This window comes from Limanda limanda, chromosome 13, assembly GCF_963576545.1.
Source record: "Limanda limanda chromosome 13, fLimLim1.1, whole genome shotgun sequence".
NCBI lineage: Eukaryota > Metazoa > Chordata > Actinopteri > Pleuronectiformes > Pleuronectidae > Limanda > Limanda limanda.
The window spans coordinates 10,360,736-10,382,660 of NC_083648.1; the positions used below are offsets into that span (position 1 = coordinate 10,360,736).

At 40.5% G+C, this 21,925-nt stretch overlaps 2 protein-coding genes across 2 annotated transcripts in view; both read right to left on the reverse strand.

The window, feature by feature from the left end:
• The window catches only part of obscnb (obscurin, cytoskeletal calmodulin and titin-interacting RhoGEF b), a 48,517-nt gene extending 45,234 nt beyond the window's left edge, over nt 1-3,283 (reverse strand). The window contains exon 1 of the mRNA XM_061084758.1: nt 2,209-3,283. Coding sequence (XP_060940741.1) covers nt 2,209-3,283 — 1,075 coding nt within the window. The remainder of the gene's footprint in view (nt 1-2,208) is intronic.
• A 7,637-nt stretch (nt 3,284-10,920) lies between these two features.
• atg9b (autophagy related 9B) lies at nt 10,921-21,189 on the reverse strand. Its single transcript, XM_061083914.1, has 14 exons — nt 20,535-21,189; nt 20,304-20,349; nt 19,925-19,987; nt 19,160-19,330; nt 17,348-17,489; nt 16,483-17,231; nt 15,887-16,040; nt 15,517-15,696; nt 15,149-15,394; nt 14,767-15,005; nt 14,550-14,643; nt 14,204-14,288; nt 13,869-14,041; nt 10,921-13,726 (listed from the first exon to the last, which is right to left on the reverse strand). The coding sequence occupies exons 1-13, from the start codon at nt 20,641-20,643 to the stop codon at nt 13,887-13,889; spliced, it is 2,433 nt and encodes an 810-aa protein (XP_060939897.1). The 5' UTR covers nt 20,644-21,189; the 3' UTR covers nt 10,921-13,726; nt 13,869-13,886.
• Nucleotides 21,190-21,925: the final 736 nt, after the last annotated feature.

The window sequence follows — 21,925 nt, forward strand, 5'->3', positions numbered from 1 at the left end:
GGTTTTGCATTTATCAAATAAAATGTCATGAATATATTTTATGATACCATTACCCTTTCCGCTTTTATTTCCCTGTGTTATAAATTGTAGCTCAGGTGAGTGCAATTTCTAAATGAAGTGAGAGAATCTAGAAACTTGCCCGCTAGATAATCCATCATATTGGACATTTAATCGGTGTAGTGTGTTCCAGAAAACTCAAGCACCTGAGAGTTGAGACTTCCCTATTTAACATTTTCAATTTCCGTTTCATTTTTTAGTTTATGACAATACAACAATAGTCAGTACAATAAAAGCTTTTAGGCAGTCAAATGTGAAACACATGCTTGATAGCTAAACAATGGTTGTCTGGATATTCTTATGAATTCCTAAATATGTAATCATACAATTTTAAGCCAATGCCCAAAGTGCTGTAGCACTAATTCATTAATCAATGCATCATTAAACAGATACACAACAATATCTAGTAGTCCCAATTATCCTAATATACAGTAGTTACTAGAGGTTCATTATGCAATGTTTTTCATTCAAGCAAAGAAAAACAGCAAAAGAATAATAACAATAAATATCATCATCATAATGAAGAAAAAGGAGGCCTGGTATGAGCAGATCAGAACAAGAACAGTAATCACATCAGAACTGACAAAGTGGGTCAGTGCATCTCTGCTCTTCAAAGTAGTTACAGTTTCAAACTCTATCTATATCCGAGCTTTGGGTCTAAGCCAGCAGTTCAAATACCTCATGTGGACGCCCGCTTTGAGTTATGGGAGAAGTCCTGGGTATCCACATAAAGTAAATGTCTTATTTACTTTATAAATGTCATATTTACTTTATGTGGAGATTTATTACATAATACCACACATAAACATCTCCTATAGTCCACATTCCAAGGAACAATTGCACGGTTTTAGCTTTTAAAATATTTTTGCACAGAGAATACAAGTTTGCACAAAGATACTGGTCAGGGGACAGGTGGGTCCCTCCTTTTATTACTCAGTGATGTATAACAATCCACCAAAGTATGAGGTTTTGTGTATTTCAGATTATCAGAAATACACAATGTATATTAGAAGTGAGCCATGAGATATCCACTCTCCTGCACCATAGCAGCACAATACCGACACTGAATGATGACAAACAGCAAACATGAATCTACAAGTCTTCAGTTTCTTCTCTTGGGCCAATTTCTCCCCAAGGGACGTTATACTAGCAGAGGTGCAAGTCTGCCCTGGTAAGTGCGCGACCATCTTAGCAACTGTGAACGACTCATCACCAGCAGAAAATAGATGAAACACAACACCTTCCTTCAGAGGACGGGCCGAAGTCAACCTTGTTGTGAAAATCCACACATTTTGAGAGGTCTAAATGAGACTTTGGTTCAGTCATTTGTACACCGTGGCCAATAATCCACTTATGCAAATAACATATAGCTTCTTCCTCTGTTCCATATCCAGCCATGCTATGAAAAACACACAAGGAGCCTCTCTGAGGAGACATCTTCTGTCATTACAATGAAAATAGGCACCAACATTTATTTAAAGTAAATCATACTATCCTATTATTGTAAATATTCACTGATCAAAAATGTGTATCATTTAACACCTGCATCTGTTAGGAATATGATGTTAAAACTGGAAATTAAGTGTTCTTGACCTCTAAGATGATGCATTTAAAGCAAGATTATGTAACTTTTTCCATCTTAAAATAGTACCTTACTTAAAATAGTAATTAGTTTGAGGGTACACTAACTTAAAATAGGGAGAATGGTGTAGCTGTCATTCCCACACCTCACCCGGAACGTCTGTTCTTGCTCTGTGTAACTCTGGCTGACTGTCAGTTGTAGCTGAAATTGCCAGAATAAGGCCCGGCCGGTTCAACCGTAATGCTGAACTGTAGATCAGTTAATAATCTTTAAAAACAGGGCTTAGTGAGTTTGTTACAGCAGCAGCTCCTCTGGATCAGGCTGAGAGTCACGAAGAACATGTTTCAGTTGTGTTAAGCTGTGTTTCAGTTCAGCGAGTCAACGTATTCAGAGTTCCGGCCAAGAAATTGAAAGGTTGTTTTACTACTTTTACTCTACATGAAAACTACCTGATCACTCGGACACAGGGCCCAACAGAAGTTGTGTTGCTTTGTTTAACAAACATGATTCTAAGGAAAACTCACTTCACTGGTTTGCTATCACTTTTCCGAAGATATTTGAAGGCTTACCTTTGACGGTCACCAACACAGCACTGTAGGTCTGCCCGGCCATATTGGTTGCATTGCAGGTGTAGAGACCATTATCAGTCTGCTTGCAGTACAGGACCTTCAGGATGAAGTTCTCGGCCTGGTCCTCATAAATGACATGCCTGCGGCCTTCACCGATGTTCATTCCATCCTTCCTCCACATAATGTGGGGTTTAGGGTGACCCGTCACAAAGCAGCTAAGTTTGGCGTGTTTGCCCTCAGTCACGGTGCAGGTTCGGGTGAACACACCTTTGGGCAGCTTTGCCAGCGCAGATGCCCTCAGCGCATGTTCCAGACCCAGAGAACTGAAACCATCTGTGGTAGAAGAAGAAACAGAGGAGCTCTTCTCCTCAGTGCGATAGATGGAGATGTCCTTATTCATTGCCTCTTTGCGCTTTTGGAGGTGAGAGAGGAGGGAGGTGTTCTTATCCGCGGACTGATGATGAGAATCCTGGGCATCTACCACAAGAGCTGCGGCAGCGTGTGCACGGCCAACCGTGTTCTGGGCTCTGCAGGTGTAGGTGCCGCTGTCCAGGTTTCGTAGGCCTTGGATCTTCAAAGTGCTGCCGTCGGTGTCAGAGACGATCTTGATGCGGTTTGACTCCCCCAGGTAGCGCCCGTCCTTTTCCCAGTCAAAGTTGGCCTCGGGGTGAGCGGCAACCCGGCAGTGGAAAACAACATCGCCTCCCAAACCAACACGTGCAGAGGTGGGCTTCATCATGAACACGGGGGCCCTCTGAGCCATCTCTGTAGGCAGAGCCACTTTAACGGTAACCGCAGCATAAGCTTCCCCAACGCTGTTTTTGGCCCGGCACATGAACTGTCCGCCATCCTCCAGCGTTAAGTCGTAGATGGTCAAGCGGTACACCTCTCCATCCTCCACTGTCTTGAAGCGCCCCCCAGACGTCAGCTTCAACTTGTCCTTCTCCCAGGTGATCAGTGGGGTGGGACTGCCCACGATGGTGCAGCTGAGGGTGGCATCTTTGCCTGCACACACCGAGAACGCCTTTGGGCGAGTCAGAAACCTGGGCACGCCTCCATACAGGTTTGGATCCATTGTTTGTTCCTATAGTCCAAAACAAAATGGGGGAAGGAAATAAAATTAACTGTGTGCCAAGATTATACATTATGTTCTCAAAAGTAACAAATTGTTTGAATATGGGCTGTGTGATAGTGCCAAAAGTTTCACTTAGATAGTGTAATTATTATTAATAATTATACTTATAGAAAATAGAATTAAGGAATTAATTCAATTGAGGAAAAATATCTGACTTTCTTTTCAAAGGAAACAGGGGGTTGTATATCTGAATATGGACTTCATGAATCATGGGGAAAAGTTGGATTTCTCTAAAACTTTGTAAGGTGTCAACCATACTATGTATGTATAGTGCTTTGAGATAATGTATGTTGTGAATTGACATTATAGAAATACAATTTAATTGAATAAATCACTATGGCCATAAGGCTGGGCGATATGGTATAAAACGTTATCAAGAAAAACAATCTGTAAAGAAATATCAATCGAAATCGATATTATCATGAACAGCCAACTTTATAGCAGTTACGTTTAAAAACTGATCTTTTTGCTCCTGAGGGAAAGTTGTGGTCATCTGAGGTCGATTCATTTCTTGTTATACCTCCTCATTTTGTTTGCAAAATGCATAAACAATATACATTACATTATTGTTATTGATGAAAATTGTTGATCATTTTTTAAAACTCTCTTAACTGTGCAACCAACATTCAATATGTCTGTGCAAAACAAAAGGTAACGTGCAATCCATTCACTTAACATATTCTCAAACTGCACATATTTTTCTTGTTTTTACACTTAATATATATTAGTTTATATTCAATTCATATTTTTCTGTATTTTTTATAGTCCTTAAACTTAAGTTGTATTATCCTTACACTTACTTGTTACTTACTGAGGCCTATTGTTGTCTCTTGCTTCTGTAATATTGCAAATTCCCCAATAATGGAACTAATAAAGGATTGTATTAAGTTTTTAATGCTCCAAACAAAGGCTGTCAGTCATTTTAAATAACTTTCTCACAAAGATTTCCCCCTAACCATAATAAAAAGTGACAGTTTGCAATGTGTGCTCTGTAAATACGCTGTGAACATAAACCCTCGGTTCAGATTGGCATGTTTATAGCATGACCCGTGGCCCCCTGTCTGCTCCTGTCCCTGCAGACGTCCACAGACACACACACACAGGGTTTCTAAACGAGTAGGTAGTGGAACAACAAGACGAGTTTCCCCTGGAACAAGGTCACACGGAGCAGATATGTGCCTTTCAAACACTGACATTTAGCAGCTTTGTCACCTCTGTCGCCTGAACCGCCTGCGACCAAAAATAACCTCAGCTGTCAGAGCCCGTCTCTGTCCATGGCCATTTGTAGAAGAGACGGAGCATCAGCTGTCTGATAAAGATAAAGCTCCCACTTCAGAACCATTGCTCCCACTGGCCCCAACTTTTATCCTACACGCTCACAAAAACACTTCTTCAAAGCTATACTGTAGTAAATGTAAAGCGTCATTGGGTGTCTGTATAAATAAATTATAGTTATTATTATTTATTTAATATGTGTGGGAATAGGTTGAAAAACAAAAAGCAAACAGTTAGCCAAATAGCATTAAATTAGCCTAACAGGTGTGTTTAATTATAGTTAATTTCACCGGAGCTCACAGGAAACGCTGCTCCAACTAAATATTAATCAGCTTCTCCATATAAATATTAATTAAAAAGTTAATAAAATATGTTGTTATATATTTTTTTTAAAGTCTAACGTTTCTTATTCACCTTGAATCTTCAGCCCCTCAGGTGATAATGGCGTTGAATCATGAGGGGCTTGAACTTCTCTCGGTGGTGAGCAGGGTTTCCGGATGTCAGCTTAACTGCCACAGTGTCAGGTGCTGCTTAAAAATAATAAAATCCACACACACAAAAAAAAAAATAAACGTTGCGTTTATCCTGAAATATATCCTCGAAATGGCTGTAAATCCCGGATGGTGGAAGCTGTGGAAGCTGTGGAACATCCGCCCCTGGTCTCCTGCGGTGGGCGGGTGACTGCACGTAGTTCCCCTCTTTCTCCTCCGGTGGGTACCTCACCATGCCAAATAGCTGACGTGCCTCTTTTGGCTCCGGCCTCCGAGCTCCAAAATAGACTTGTCCTTTGGTGTGGACTGAGATAGGAGACGGGCTGGTGGGTGGTGGGTGAGGCCGGACAGGAGAGCAGGGAGGCCGGCCTCCTGGTGCTGCTGCAGGGGGCTGCTGTAGCTGGGTCCAGGGCTGCGGCAGGCTGCACACTCATCTCAACAACAAGTCATGGTCATTGTGTGAACTCCTTCTTAATGCAAATAACTCTTTTATTCGAAATGCAACTATTATACCACATCTGCAGCTGTTTTACTCATCATAACAAGTATTGTTACACTTTTCCAGTTGCATTACTCACATCTAATCTGCCCTGTGCACTTTTACTGCTTACTATGTTGTGTACTTATGTCACTTGAGTACTTAATATGTTGCGTACTTTTATATTTTATATTTACACCGGAATTTCAATGCTGTCTTCACCCTGTATACAAACGGCAGACTTGAAAATAAAGTTGACTTTGACTTTTACCACCATGTCAGTGCTATCTGCAGGGTGGCAATGCAAGTCATTTCAAAACTTTATTTCTGACTTGTTCTCTTGTAGCTTGTGTAGCATGCAGTATTAGAAAATAATAAATAATAACTGATGTACATATATGTTCTTAGGCTGCTGACGCCTGTTGCTCACTGCTCAGTGTGTTTATTCAGTGTCACTGTCTATTTCCTGAGTGACCTCTTCCTCCTCGTGGACCAAATCTTCTGAGTAAGACTAGAAAATCCCAGTTGACCGTGTGTGTGTGTACATAGCGTGCAGGGCCTTTATTGTGACTGAACGTAAATGTGATTGGGTTAAGCCGGGAGATCAGGTGAACTTGCCTCAGAGCACATTGTTTTCCACGACCCCCTTTGTGACAGCTGCATTACAGCTGCCTATAATTACCTGATGACTTCATACTGTAAATGCGCTACATGCATCGCACATGCAATAGGATACAATGAGAACCCTAAACAATCATTTAGCATGACATAGCAATCCTTTGGCATATACAGAGCATCCGTGTGTCACTTTCTATATGCTGTACTTTTATGGAATGTAATGTTTACTGTGTGTAGAAGCAAGGGGTAGCTAGTTTAAGCCCTTCCTCTCTCATTCTTTAGCTTCCTGGTATTTTCTTGCTCTCCCACTGTGGGCTTTCCCCCCAGTGAGTGACAGCAGCAGGTTGCTTGGATACTGATTTTAACTTCCAGAAACTCAAGCAGACAGTAATCTGCTGTTGCTGTTTGCCCCCCGCACCTCGTCATCCTGTTCTGGCTACCGTGGTTATTTTCCTTTCTCATCAAATATAACTTTTGTTTTACTTTTTAATTTGGATAGCGCGTATCTAAACAAGGTTACAAAGTGCTTCACAAAAATCCCAAACCCAACAGTTTCCAAATATATACTGATTAAAAGAAAAATGACCAGAGATTCATCCAAACCACTGAGACTACTAATGTGCAACATATGGGGGAAATGGAAGAATGTTTTATACAATCTTAAATTTGAATTCAATGATTTGTTTTTCTCCCTCTCATTTATTCTTCCTGAGGTCTGAAGCTCTGGATGCTCAGTCACTTAATAGCACCAGATCCCATCCTGGACGGCATTTAACCTTTAACCGTAATCATCCCAACGTCCGTCTGAGCCAGTGGTCCCCCTCTCCTGGCACATTGAGCACGTCACAGTAGAGGGCAGCAGACAGGCACACAGCTGCTGGCTGTGCTTTTAGCAACTACAGAACAGAAAAGTAAAAATCTCAAGTGAAACATATTTTTGCGATTTTCATAAATTGGATGCAATGTGTCTGAAGTATCTGCTCTCCTGGCATTCCAGTGGACCTCTCTGCCATTTCCAGAAGAAGGTCACGGCTGTATCATGTTCACATCTGAAACACATGGGTGTGAATTCAGAGGAACATTTACATAACTGATGACAAGTGAGACAAATGTCAGTCGAACACCACTCAGGAAAATAGATGAGACTGGATAGTGTGTAACAAAATACAACCATGTGGTTATTTACAAAGCAGACACCGTTGACGGTAGTGCCAGAAGTAGCAGGGTTGTCACAGAAAAGTGAAACAAAGGTCACTCAAAGTTTTCTGATGATGACACACAAAAAACTCCAGACTTTTCCGCCAACATATTCAAATGCGGGAAACCAGTCATTAGATGAAGTTTATCCAGGCTCCCTCAAGATATACTGTCCTATTGCACCACCAATCAGCTTTTATTAAAAAAAGTGTGAAAAAAAGTAAGTGCCATGATGTTTGCTGCTTACACTGAGGATTAAATGACAAGACTATTTTGGTTGTTTTTTTATTTTTATTTCAATCAACATAAGGACAAGAACACGGATAAATAAATTGAATTTCTTCAATAAATATTCTCCTATCATCAAATGATAGTCTTAATATCCCAGGTAAAACTAAAATGGTGATGCAGTGAGTAAGAATGATAATAAGAGATGCAATAACAGCAGCATCAGTTATATTATATAGGCGAGATTTCAAATTGGCGCCCCCCAACATACACAAGCAAACTGTCATGCATCCACAAAAACTTTTGGACTGTATACAGAGGCACACACAGGCCGACAAAATTGTAAGCTATAAAAAAACATAAAAATATATAACAAAAAATATAAAGAGATAAAAAAAGAAACAAGAAAAGTTAAATTAAATTAAAAAAAAAAATTAAAAAAAAAAAAATATGTGCGCACAATTCCTGCGCAATGGGGTCTGTGCAGGATGTGCGCGCGCAGATTTAAAAAAAAAAATATTTTTAAATTTAATTTAATTCAATTTTTTTATTTAATTTAATTAAAAAAAATTTTTTAGATATTTAATTTTAAATGGTTATGGTTCATTTTTGTTTTTAAATTGACATATTATTAGATATTGTGCAATGAATAGGTGGTTGAAGTCCTGCCAACAAGACAGCCTGCCAAACTTACCCATGAGTTCGGACCCAGCTCCTGTGTCCACTGGTGTCCTGGTTCCACCCATGGCAGAGTAGTGGCGTGGGGCTGGCTCATCCCTGCGGCCCAGGGAGCGCATTTCTCCGCGCTGGTTCAGGGGTAAATGATGCTGGTCTTCACAGGTGACTGACCGACGCAAGCCTGTAGCCGCCCGCCACCCCCCACAGGAGATTATGTACTTGTGTGTGTGTGTGTGGCCGCGGCAACACGGGCGATGAAATGAGGCGGACCACTTTTCGAGGCGCTTCTACCTCCGGTGCGTCCCGGGGTTAGAGGATGATGGTGTGACGTTAATATATTGTGTCTCGTCATGATAAATCAGTCTCTGGTGCCACCCTCTCGGCCTTTTGCACCCTAGGCAACCGCCTATGTCGCATGTACCAGGAGCCGCCCCTGCAGCAGGTATATTCAATTCAAATTCAAACAGGTCCAGCTAGAGAGAATTTCCTGAAGCAGAGGTCCGAAACATCATAATGTCGAACACTCGTTATGATTCAGTGCCTTATATTTGAAGTAGCCTGGTAGTTGTATCAATGTCTGTATGAAGTCAAAAACTGACAGTCAAACTAAATAAAGAAAGATCAATTCAATAGCATTTCAAAAATGTTTATTATCCACTTTCACATTGAACTGGAGCGTACTCTTATAATACAATAATAATAAAATAATCTTTTCTCATTTCAAGAAAAATAAGGTTTGCATTTAAAAGAAAAAATAAAGAGCTATTGAAAAAGGCATCTTAAACTAAAGTCGTTAATGTCAGAAAGAGAAAAAAAAAGATGTACTTTGAGTTTCCCCTTTTCTTCTTTTTTCTTTACTGCATTTCACATGTGAACAATCTCTGTGAACAAAATAACTCAAATTTACTTTCAATAAAAAAATTAAATACATAGAAGGATTTAAATTTACCATGAAGTTGTAGTTTGGGAACATTGAACTGTTTGGAAGAGGTGAGTCCTTGAGGCCGGACTCTTCTCACTCTTTATAGTTTACCTCCAAAATGTACTTCAATTGTGGTTATTTTCTGAATCAAGAGAAGCTGAATGCATCACAGAGAGAAAAAGCTTCATGTAAAATACATGTGTTTCCAACAATAACTGTTCCCCAATCCTCACTGGGTTTAAATGATTTAGGAGGGAAAGATGGCTGTCGGCCGTCTCACACAATATTCATGAAATGTTAATTAAATGTAAAAAATATGACCCTTAGTGATTCTGAGGTTCTTTTTACAACATCTCAACTGTGACGGCTGCAGAAATGTTTATTTAATGTTGAATTAACTTGAACCACAGGGCAACTTTCCATGTTGAATTAACAAACATGTTCTGTGTGCAAACAGAAGGAATCACATTATAAAGCTGTGAGAAAAGAAAAGTCTCTCTCAGGTTCGTCTGGATGATATTCAGCAACAACGAAGAGTCCAGAGATCAACAAGGAAATAATAATTTTCAGGGACAAACAACAAACAAATCAGATCATATCACTCAGTGTCTCTAGTTTGTGCAGAGTGAGATATCTTTACCAACCAAAACCACAGAGGATCTCTGCTAATGATTCAGCTCTGTTCAGTTCAGTTTTTCCTCCACCAGTGAACCATCTTCAAATTAAATTCATCAACGATGAATACTTAAAGTAAGAAGCTGTGAGTGGACTGGACCCACCACCCACCCTATGAACCCACCTCAAGGTTCTTGTTCTTCTTAGGTTTATTGGCGGTTTTGGTGCATTACCGCCACCAGCTGGTATGGAGTGTGGAACAGGATGTCTTATGATTATTATCCATTCCATTGAGTTAAAATGATTATATTCTCTTATTAGGGCCAGATCACTGACAGACAGTGAAATTGTAAGGATTATTATTATTATTTTTCAGGCAAACGAATTGGCCTGCGCAGAAGCGATCTGACGCCTTACAAAAATCACAGTGTGGGAAACATTTAATTTAATATAACTCTGAAAATTCATGCAAAACCTTCTAGTTTATATTCGGTGATCAAATAAATTACATATTGTTCCCATCAACTAGTTTTAATTGTTTTTGTAAGATAGTGAAAAAGTATTCGATAATACTTGCTTTTTTAGTAATTTTGTGAGATATCTCATAAAAAATAAAAAACTGTAATCTTGCCACGGTTTTTAATTAGCTGCCTTCTTTCTCACTCATATTTTAGACAACTATGACATGAACTGTTTCCTCTTGCCCAATAATCACATCTTCCTGTATAATCTTTGCATATTTGTTTCAACCTACTTTTTCATCTTGTGTTCCAGATCTGGGTCCTGATATAATTGTATCTTTTCTACCATTTCTCTTTCTGCACATCTCATTTCTCCCACTTGTCTTAGCATGTGATAAAAAAAACATCACGTAGGCATCGATGTATCCTAACATCTTATATAATCCGATGTACTGTGTGCTGTAATATAAAAAGTTACTTCTTGTAATTTAAGTTAACAAACATCATTGTCAATATTACAGGTGTATTGTATTACAGGTATCATTAGGCTGGTATAGTACATGTTTTGCATTCTTAAACAAGCTGACATTGCAATTTACCAACAGCAACAGAAAGAAAATTAAAATGCCTTTTTATTTTAAATAAACATCAGATAATCAAACATAAGTGAAATGATTAAATACACTCAAAATAGGGTTTATTTGCCTCTCTACTCTTTCAGAGGAAACAGCACATCTCGTGAAGCTGTGCTGAAAACAAGTTCTTTTGGCATGTTCCATAGTGTGTCTTAATTTACAGAAGAAAACACACACGCACACAAACAGACAAACCAATGTTCTAAAAAAAGAAAACATGTCTTTAAACATATTCAACATTTCAGGATGAAAACTTAGCACCTTGTTCCAGTCGCTGTGATATTTAGACCGGTGTGTAGTGGACATAGTGTGATGTAAATTGGCCAGGATGACGCTGCAGATAACAAGGCGTGCTCCTGCTTCGCTAGGGACTTTCAAGAAAGTGCGGGTTCAGACACCCTGATCAGAACAAGTCAGATGCAACACATCAGTTTGTAGCTCATCTTAAAAGCCACATCCACAGTTTCACGACGTTGATAGATATTATCCACAATGACTCGTCAAACAAAAACACTGTACATGGTGTGTGCCGTGAACACAAATCTGATGGTAACATGACATGTCTTCTTAACAAAAGAAAAGTAAATACTAAACCTTAATACTAAGGCACTGCTGAAAAGGAAAATGAGAAACACAACAGTGAGCTGTAAATGTGTAAACTCTGTGCACAAAGCTGAGCCTCTGAGTCTCTACTTCAACCTCAACTCAAAAAAAAACAAATAAAACAAAAAACAACAGTGTTACAGAAACACACATCATCCCCTAAAGGGCAAGTTTTTTTTATTGACGAGAGGTAAGAATGACCTTTTTGTGATTTGCCACACTGTTTCCAGACAGTCTGCTGTGGACGACGACGACGACATTACAATACGTGCTGATGCAATGCTTATGTACAAATGATGAGAAGAGGTCATTCGGGATGGCGATTGACTCGGTGTCCCTTCTGAGACGTGCCCTTTCTGAAGTGTATCTGATTTTTTTTTTTAAATGCTTTGTTTTTATTTTTTCAGTGCAAAACTCAGAGTTTGTGTTAGCATAATTACACAGGTGTCCACTAGTATCCCATCCACACATAAACACACACACACAAAAATAAAGTGGAACAGTTGCTGAACACAAGACGTATCTATAGCTCTTAGATAAAAGGAGGATGAGATCTATACTACTGTGACCTTCGTAGGATGCGATAAAAAAAAAGTGCTGCGTGATGCATGACAGCAACAAGCAGATTAAGTCCCAGTTGATTTTAAACTTTAAAATCAACATTCAACATCATGCAGCTGGGCGTGTTCTTCTGATGGAAAATGTTTTTTCTTTTTATTACTTTTAGGGAAAAGGGTTAAATGTTTATTTTTTGTTTTTATTTGTAATTACTGTGGTTATATGTAAACAAGTGATCAATTTGAGAAAACTTCTAAAATAATTCCTTCAAATATATTATAAGTATATTTCAATTTAATATCTGGAGGAAAAGGGGAAATAAATACTTTTAAAGCTACCAAATGATGGTGATTGTTGAGAAGCAGTTTTTCTCTTTATGCTCTTTTAAATAGTAAAGGCTGAGTAAATATAAAGCCAGCGACCAATTGTCCTGTTCAGAATTTGTCAAATTTGTCCTGAATTCTTTCTGAATTATTTTAACCTAAAGCTAAACTAAACTGCAGAAGCTCTTATATTAGCTCATTATTATATGAAAATTTATGGGGCTAAAAGACACAACAAAGATTTGCTAAAGCAATAACACCTTGTTTTTGCTTTAAAGACAAATAAATAAAAGATTCTCCTTAACAAATTTTGGGACATTTAACTCAAAACATCTGCTGGGCAAGACACATAACCAGAAAATGAAATAGGTTCCATTTACACATGCAGTTAAAATCAGAATGCAGTTGAAAGGGGCATCGGTACCCTGCAAAAAAACAACATGTGTATATATTGTATATTTACACGAGAGGTATTGAGTATTTGTTTTTCCCCACCACCACTGTGGCAAACTACGATACGACAGGTGTTAAGGCATAAAGCTGACTTTGTGTCCAGCCCAGAGATTTAAAAAGACATCCTCTATCATCTGCATTGAGATTTTGATGCCAAGTGTACCTGGAAACTTGGTAGATAAGCTCTAGACATATTAATACTGAAAATAAATCCTGGGACCACTTTACAGACAGCAGCATCAAAGCATGGGTATGCCTAGTTTAAAAAGACATTTTATCAAACCAATGAGGCTTTTGCCAGGTACGCACTGTGTTTTAGAAGTACGGTTACTAGACAGTCAGTTCTATCATATCAATACTTGGTATTCTTTTTTCAAGGATAAGCTCTGGTAGTAAAAATGTGGACTTTGACAGGATAGGTAGGTTGTGAAAGTGTATTTACAAATCACCGGGGGTCAAACAGCACAACTTTAAATACTGAAGTTTTTTGTATAGATGATTTAAATTGTTCAGGCAGCTGAGATACGGCTTGCAGTCTTTGCAGCTCTGACCAAGACGCCACACACCGATCCTACAAATACACTCTATTGTCTCTCTGCCTTGTGTACTCTGTGGTTTTCTGTACAAGTTTATGAGAAGATCGTGATGAAGCGGACGGAAGACGTATGGTTTCCCTGATGCCATAGTCTGCCTGACGTGACAGGATGAGGCGTGGAGGTGCAGAGACAGTGGTTATTCAACGAGCCTCTCCCACAAATGAATGAGTGATGTTTTAAAGGTCCATGCTAAATTCTCCATGACGATCATCTAAGGCCACAATGTTCATCAAAGAAAGTACAATGTAAACACTATAAAAAAAAAGAAAGAGAGAAATATTATAATGGCAGAGTATCCTTTCTGTAGAAAGATGGGTCATTGTTCAGTTCAACAAACAAGTTTGTCAGGGATACAGACACGCATCATTCCAGAGTTTGAAAAAGGAGCTTATACCTTATGGCATAAGGCACTTCAACAATTACTTCCTGTGCCCTGCTTTGGAGTCGATCCACTGTTTATCTCCTGTTCATCTTCATTCTCCTCCTCTTCTTCTTCTTGCCAGCCTCCAAGTTGGGTAGTGGTGGGCATGGACATACTGGAACTCAGGCCACTATGCGCCTGGAAGCCTGAGTGTCATATAACAATACTATAAATACATGTCATAAGATTTAAAAACTAAACTTGCACAAAATAGAAATCAAACGAGTGAATATATTATTTGTGTTGGTTGTTTTGGTTGTAGAACATATTCTGATACACCAAAGTTCAAAATCAATATAATAATTTACCAGTGTTTGTATGAAGATCTCTCATTGGCACAGAGTTCTGCCACAGTCCTGAAGTCCTCTGTGGTTGAGAGGTCTGCTGATGGAGCTGGAGAGACAAGCCATCGTCAATATAGAGCAGACTGGAGCCTCAGAGTAGTGGTTTACAAGGGGAGCTTGAAAAGTGGTACTCAACCCAAACTATCTTATGAGCATCAGAAATTTGCCCCAGTAAACATGAAAGTAGGTATTTTGACATATTTTTCCCGCCATTAAAACTAAGGCAGATTAATTTTGTGGAAATCGTCCCACACACCTCATTAAAGGGAAGGTAGGTATTATAATAATGAAGTAGGACATAGGAAATCACCTCATGCATGTAGATGGCATGGAGACTCATCTCTGCGGAGGCGAACTCTGAGTGCAGTGCATTTCTCTGGATGCGTGAATCACTGTTAGTCATACTGGAAAAGAAACGTGATAAATAAATTAGGTGCATTTATTTATTCATTCATAGGTTTCCACATATGCTTTTTCAGCTGCAGAATACAAACAATTCCATAGTAAATACAGTGGCTGGTAGGCACCTGTCAGAGATGCTGCGTTCGCTGCGGTACATGCTGCCCTCAGGGTGAACGGAGGAGGGCAGGAGGCCCGGCGAGCGGCCGCGGCTGGTGTGTGCGAGCTGGGAGGTGGAGAGAGAGGCCAGGACACTGGCAGCAGCAGAGGCGGCGGTGCTGGGTGGGATGAAGTGATGGTCACGTCCTTGTAGTCCAGATGCAGTTAGAATGGGGTGGGCCAAGACACTCGCCAACAGATTATCAGGCTGGAAACAACAACACAGTCTATTTAATTTAATAGTAGTTTATGGGTCAACAGAATTTTTTTTTTACTAATTTAATTAACATCATTTATATCTTAACTCATGTGTGGTACATGTGTGCTCTACATAGTTGTCAGGCTTCTTACCACAGTAGTTGACCCATTGGATTGCAGTGAGGTGCAGAGAGGAGCCTCAGAAAGCAGTAGCTGGGTGGAGGGGCCACTCAGTGCATCATGGTGCACTTTCTCCTTCAGATGGCCGATAAAGACGGAGCTCTCCTGTGGCGGCTGCCAGCGCGGGTTCTTAATGGTGAAATGCATGAGGGACAATTCTGTCTTGCCATTCTCAGCCTGTTGGTACACAGAAGCCTCTGTCTGCCCCTCGGACATCCACTGCAGACACATTCAAAGATACAGATAAGTTCAAGAAACAACATTATCACTGAAATCAGCGTATTAGGAGTCAGCCTTTATCAAAAAGGCTGACTGTGTGTCAGAGAAGGAAAAGGCCTCACTGTTGGGTTTCCATGGCGTCTGATGTCCATCTGGGCAAAGGAACAGATGTCTCCAACTCCCACCACCTCCACAGTAAAGTTCCTGAAGAAGTCAATGATTTCGAGAGACTTGTTTCTCAAATGAAAGATGAGAATGAAGGGTGTGACGATGGGACTGAGTAACTCCTCCAAGATGAAGACCTGATTTGAACGAAACAAAAAACATCTTATCTTCTCAAATAAAAAGATTAATTGAATACACTTTCAGTTCACTGGAATTTATCAATACGTACAATGACTTTACCGTTTTAACTCTTCATGTTGACCAGGTGCAACTAAAACACAACCACGATTTCAGTTTTGAATGGGATAAATATGTTTGCATCCTTACCGCTTTGTACTGGAACAGCTGCGCCACCTCATCACGGGTCTCTCCCTTGTTAGCAGTGCCCCTCCAGTGGTCTGGCATGTAGTGAATGTGAGCCAGCATGCACTGCAGCAGCTGCTCTGGACACCACACCATATGCTCATCTGGGATGAAGGACCTGGCATCGGACATGGACAAAATGATGACATTTGAACAAATATTACACAGTTCCTGTACATGTGAGATAAGTGAAATGATAAAACCTTGGGGGTTGGTAAAGTTGGATTTGTGACAAGGGTATTCTTTACCCATATTCATAAATAAGTGATTTGCAGGATGGCTATAGTTGTAAATAATATATCAGATATATTCTCTACAGATAAATTGCCACCACAAATTGAAAGGCTCTGCAAACCCATAAATGTATATTAAACTAGGAGAAAAAAATGCAAATCATATTATATCACATCGAACATGTATAACTAAGTATGTACCTGTATAGCATGTTACAAATAACAAAAGACACCAAATAAATGTACTGTCAACTTCTGTTAAGTGTAAACATACAGGGGGTGATACAGACATGGTTCCAGGTAAATAAGCTGGCTCTGAAATCTCACCTGGTGATGGTGATAACCACCCCGAGCACAGTGATGGCAGTAAGAATGTGCTGCACTGTCAGCACGTCCTCGTCGTAGACTGTCAGTGAAATGAGGACAGCCAACACTGATCCTGAGAAGAAAGCCACGTTCTTTGCAAACACAGTCAGTAGTGGTGATGTGAAGGAGTTCATGTATTTGGAAGTGGGTTTGTAACCACGACCCAGGCGTCCATGCAGCTCATGATCCAGCTCGTTGAAGTGACGCAGGTATAGGCGGCCGTACAGGGACCAGCGGCGGGCCCCCAGGCTTCCAGGTTCCCTGCGGATCACTTCTGTATAGCTGAAGAAAGCGTAAAGCACCTGCCACACTAAGATGAAGGGGCACAGCAGCAAATTGGCCAAACCCATCAGGAGAATGACTCTGCTCAGCTGCTGGGCGAGCTCGAGGCGGTTCCCGTTCCGCTTGTACTTGGGGTGCAGGTTCCACTTGTTCTGAAACAGAGAGCCAGGACCCCAGAAGAGGATGAGCTCAAAGTTGTACTTGAGGCCCTGGGTGAGGAACACCACATTGCCCAGCAGGGGGAGCTGGAGCTGCACTGGCAGCAGTGATTTGTTTATCATTGCCACCATGTAGTTCTTGAATCGCAGGATGCGGTGGTAGATGTCCAGTTCCGTCAGCTCCTTCTTGTGTATGCACATCTGCTGCTCTCGTTGCAAGCTGATGAGCCTGTCCTGGACTTCCTGCCATGTGAAGTTGCATAGATCATCCTGGCGACAGATGCAATAAGCACAAAATAAACACAAGACACCGCAACAATGAGTAAAACAAATCTGTGCATTTGGATGACCTTTTATTTTTACAAGCCTCCAGGCATAGCACTTACCATTCTGATCTTCAGTGCTTTGATATAGAACTGCCTGATCTCCCAGTAGCTCAGGACATTGCAAAAGACTTTAATAAGTCGATAGACCCAAAAAATCGCAGCCATGATGAGAAGAAAAATAATCCAGCTGTTGTCTTGAATCCTAAACAGAGGATTTACACAAATAGTTAATATAGAAAACATATGTCAGTCCCCTATAATGGCAAATTTAAATAAATAAATATATATGCAATTTAAAATATATACAGACTAAGAAACGATTACTCTCAGTATATGTTGCAATTTATTAAAGTGATACTGAGCTCTTGTTTACAGGTTTTGAATTAAGTCAGCTGCTTACTTCACTCTACGGTGAGGGAAGCTTCCCAGTAAATGGTCTGTATTTATATAGAGCTTTTCTAGTCCTGATGAGCACTCAACGCGCTCCTCAAGCGAGTAGTCCATATCAAAACAGTTGCATGATAATCACAATAGCCATTAACCAAGCCATTTCTGATGCGTTTTGAAGTCATTCCCATATAATTATATATAAAGTTATTTTTAGACATAAATAAGGTGCTAAGATGTTCTTGGTAACAAGCATCTGGTTTTAAAATAGAAATAAGAGATCGGGACACGAGGAGGACAGAGCTTCCACATCGTGGAACAAGCTGTTCCCAGATAAGAACTCCACGCAGTCAAACAATGTTGACTCTGATATAAACAACTTATGAGCCACAATCAGAATGAGGAACAAATTGATGAGAGGCCTATTAGTCGAGCTGGAGGAAAACAAGTTCAGACAAATATGACAAAATGAGGAGGGGGGAGGTTTCCCTTCCAGCCTGCTGGTGAGGTGTCATGTGGTAGTCAGCTTTGCCAGCCTAGCCATGTGGTCAGTAACTCAGTGGGCTGGTTTTACATTGCTGAAGCTATCACTTACAGTGTACTCAGTCTGATCACAGTACACAAATACCTTCCAAGAATTATGCTACTCAAAGCTACTAATCTCAGGTTGAAATGAACAACAAAAACAGAGAAAGAGAGAAATTTCCTAGAAACTGGTGTCACCTGTACTTAAAAATAACAACATTCAAAACTGATAATAAGTTTAACATTTTATGTTTTCAAACTGTTTTCAATCAATTGCAACATGTAATGCTAACTGTACTGGTACTCTGTTATTACCAGTAAAACATTATCAATATTATGACAATTGTCTAACTTGGAAAGCTTCAACTGGAGAGATGTTTTCACAAAGATGTGCAAAAGTCAAATATGGCTTATTTTTGGTCTAAAATGTGGAAACTCGAGGCAGCAAAGAAGTGGTTCACTGTTCATGATTTCACACAGAATAATGAAAAGACTATTCCTTCTGAAATCAATTCAAACAGTGCTGCTGACAGTAATAACCAGAAGCTTTTAAAACCATTGCTTGGAAATATTTGAGAGTTCTCATAATTCAAGCAAGTAACCCACTTGTAACAGCTAAATAGTCTACTGATCCACAACCCTGCCCCGTGAATGTGACTGTATCTTGCCCTCCGAGGACTCATCTGGCACAATCTAATAAGAAAGTCTGAAAGTCTAATTACAACTGTATTAAGCCGGACAAATGAAATCCCTCTGAATGTCTGTCTCTAAAAGGGTTCTAATAATATCCAGGACCGTGTCTACTTAAGAACAAAGCATCTTATTAAAACGGGTTTAAATCAGAGGACAAGTACATCAGACATCACTTTATGCGACTAAAGCTTTTTGAATTTATTCCCTAATGAGGAAAAAAAATTAAAAATTCGAAGCTCTCAGTACTGCTCCACTAATCAACAATACCTCTGAGTGCACTCCGGACCAGGTAGGATGGCATCTGTGAGAGTGACTTTATTCTTGTCCAAGGGATTCTGGCCCGACCCGGTGTGATTGACGGCTCGATTGGCAAACAGGATGTCATACTCCACACAGTTGACAAGGAACGTTGTGAACGTGACAACAAACAAAAGCTGACTGTTGGGATGAGACGAGAAAAGAAAACATTACATTAAGCTTTTTACTTAATAACAAAATTGTAGTTCGCTTATTAAATATGTCGACAGAGAGGCTGAGGTTTGTTTTGAACTGTCATTATGAAGACAGATTTCTACAGCTAATGGTTGAAGCAGTCCCATTATTAATGAGCCCCCCCCCTGTGGCCACTGGCCAGATTCAGGCCAACACCAGTTACACAGATAACCTACTGACACGGTAGCAGCAAGACGGTAAAATAAAGAAAATGTTAAACTGACAGGCTGGACTGAAATGAATGGATTACAGTAAATGGAATTTAAATTCTAGGAGACAAAGTAAACACATTCCCAGGACGCTCATGTGGAACTGCCAGTGGAATCATGTGGTTGAGCTGGTTCCTGCTGAAGCCTAAGGCACACATGTCTGTCAAAACATGAAGCTAGAAAAGTCATAAATAAGGTTTACCAGGAATAATCATCCTGTTGGAACTGCATCATCAATCAACCTGAACTTAGTATACTGGATTAAAAGCAAATCCTGATATCTCACAGTGCATCCCTTAGGTGTGTGAACTCTGTACTTTCTCATACTTACACAAGTTCAAAGAACTCTGACAGCATCATACAGGCAAAGCCATTCTTCTGATGGAAATGATAGATGTGGACCGGCTGGTTAAGGAAAATCTGAAATCATTTGAGCTAGAGAACAGCGAACATGACTTTGTATTTGAACAGTCACTATATGTACATTGATCAAGGGATGACATTGTTTCACACAGCGGAAGATACAACAAATAAAACAAACACATTGCTCACTCAAGAAGTAAACATTGTGAAAATTAACAGTTTCTAAATATGATTAGTGACAGTGCATCTGAGTCAGCTTGAGTCAGCCCGACCTGACCCCAGTGACATGTCCAATGACAGTGCACTTTGGCTGACCTGTTATTTAGCTGCACTGTAATTAAAAGGATATCCTGGTGAAGAAGTTATCCAGGTTCTTGATATGGTGCCATGAGTCTGTAACAGAAAAGCAAGCCATTAAATAAATCACCATCTCCACCCAACCTTGACCCAGTTGCATCGTGTTATCTTCCAAACCCAACGCGGTTATCATTGTGCTTTCCTCAGAGAGAGAAGCCGATAGCATTCAGGAGCCGTTCTATTCGTTGTAACAGTTATAATTTAGTAATAAGCACGCGTACCTTTCAGGCCTTCGGGCACATGCACCAGTAAATCCTCCTCGCCCGGAGGAGAGTCCTCCTCGAAGTCCTCGATCCTCTGGTACTCCTGGTAAGCTTCCAAGTTGGCCATTGTGCTTCACATTCTCCAGGTGTGTCCCAGCTGACGGCTTCTGGTGTGTGGTAAACACAGTGCGACTCGAACCCAGTGTCGGAACCCGGGCTACATGCTGCAGCTGGTTCCTCCAGCACCTCAACTTAGGGACGCGTTAGCCGCGGCTAGCAGAAGCCTGCTAACTTGCTAGTGTGGCGGACGGGGCTTGTGTAACCCAGCACTGCCGCGGACAGGATGCGGAATACTTGGAAGCAGTTTAAAAATAAGAAGATGGAGATTCTGTTAGTGATGAACACACACAACACGCCTGTACACGAGTAGAAGTGTGTCAGGGAGCTGTGTGCTGGCGGGTTAGCATGTGGATGATTCAGCCTCTCGGGTAGTCAGGGGGACGACGGGTTGTTTTCCTCAAGCTGCTCCGGAGCTTCCTCCGGTTCTTCGCTTCAGCCCGTGGCCGCGGATCCTGCCTCACAGGCGGCTGCGGTTTGAGATCACGACCCGGTGCTGCTCAGTTCGTCCCGGGGCTCGGGCTCCAGACACACACCGTCCCGTGTGGCTCCAGTGTTTTTGTCTTTCACAAACAAATGTCAACACAACGTCATTGACGTCACTTCGGGTGTTATGCCGCATTCAGGGAGGCTCGGACAGAGCGGGAGAATAACAAGGAGAACACACTCGCATCCGAGAGGTTTCGTCAGATCAACTTCACTTGAGGGTCATCTCAACAACATGGAGATTGAAACTACCTCGATTTTTGAGTTCTCGTAACACGACATATGTTGTTCATTTGACGTGGAGCGGCATCAAAGTTTGATTTCACGCAATCAGAGCATGAGGTCATTGTATCTGTATAATGTCAGTGCTCATAGATTGGAAATGTCAGAGATGTTGCAAAGGTGAAAAAGTTATACGATCTGAAGAGAAAGAGAAAGATTGTTTTGGACCTGAACAGATATATTAGTCTGTATGCAGGGATATCACCACCTATTTATATTTGTGGTTTTATTCTTGCACTGTTTTCACCTTTTTTCTTTAAATACACATCTGCTGTACCATAGGCTACAGGCTATAATAGTCAATACTTACATTTATATTGTCAGTATCTCCATTAGCACATAGTTTTTTACAGCTTTGCATTAGTTCTGGTTGGGAGACTTTCATCTCACTGCAGTGAACTTATTCTTGACTCATTTTGACGTTTTATGATCCTTATGCTTTTGTGTTTGAGTGTTTTGTTTGTTACTCGATACCTAAATTTCCCTTGGGATCAATAAAGTATTTACCCTACATTACCCAAAGT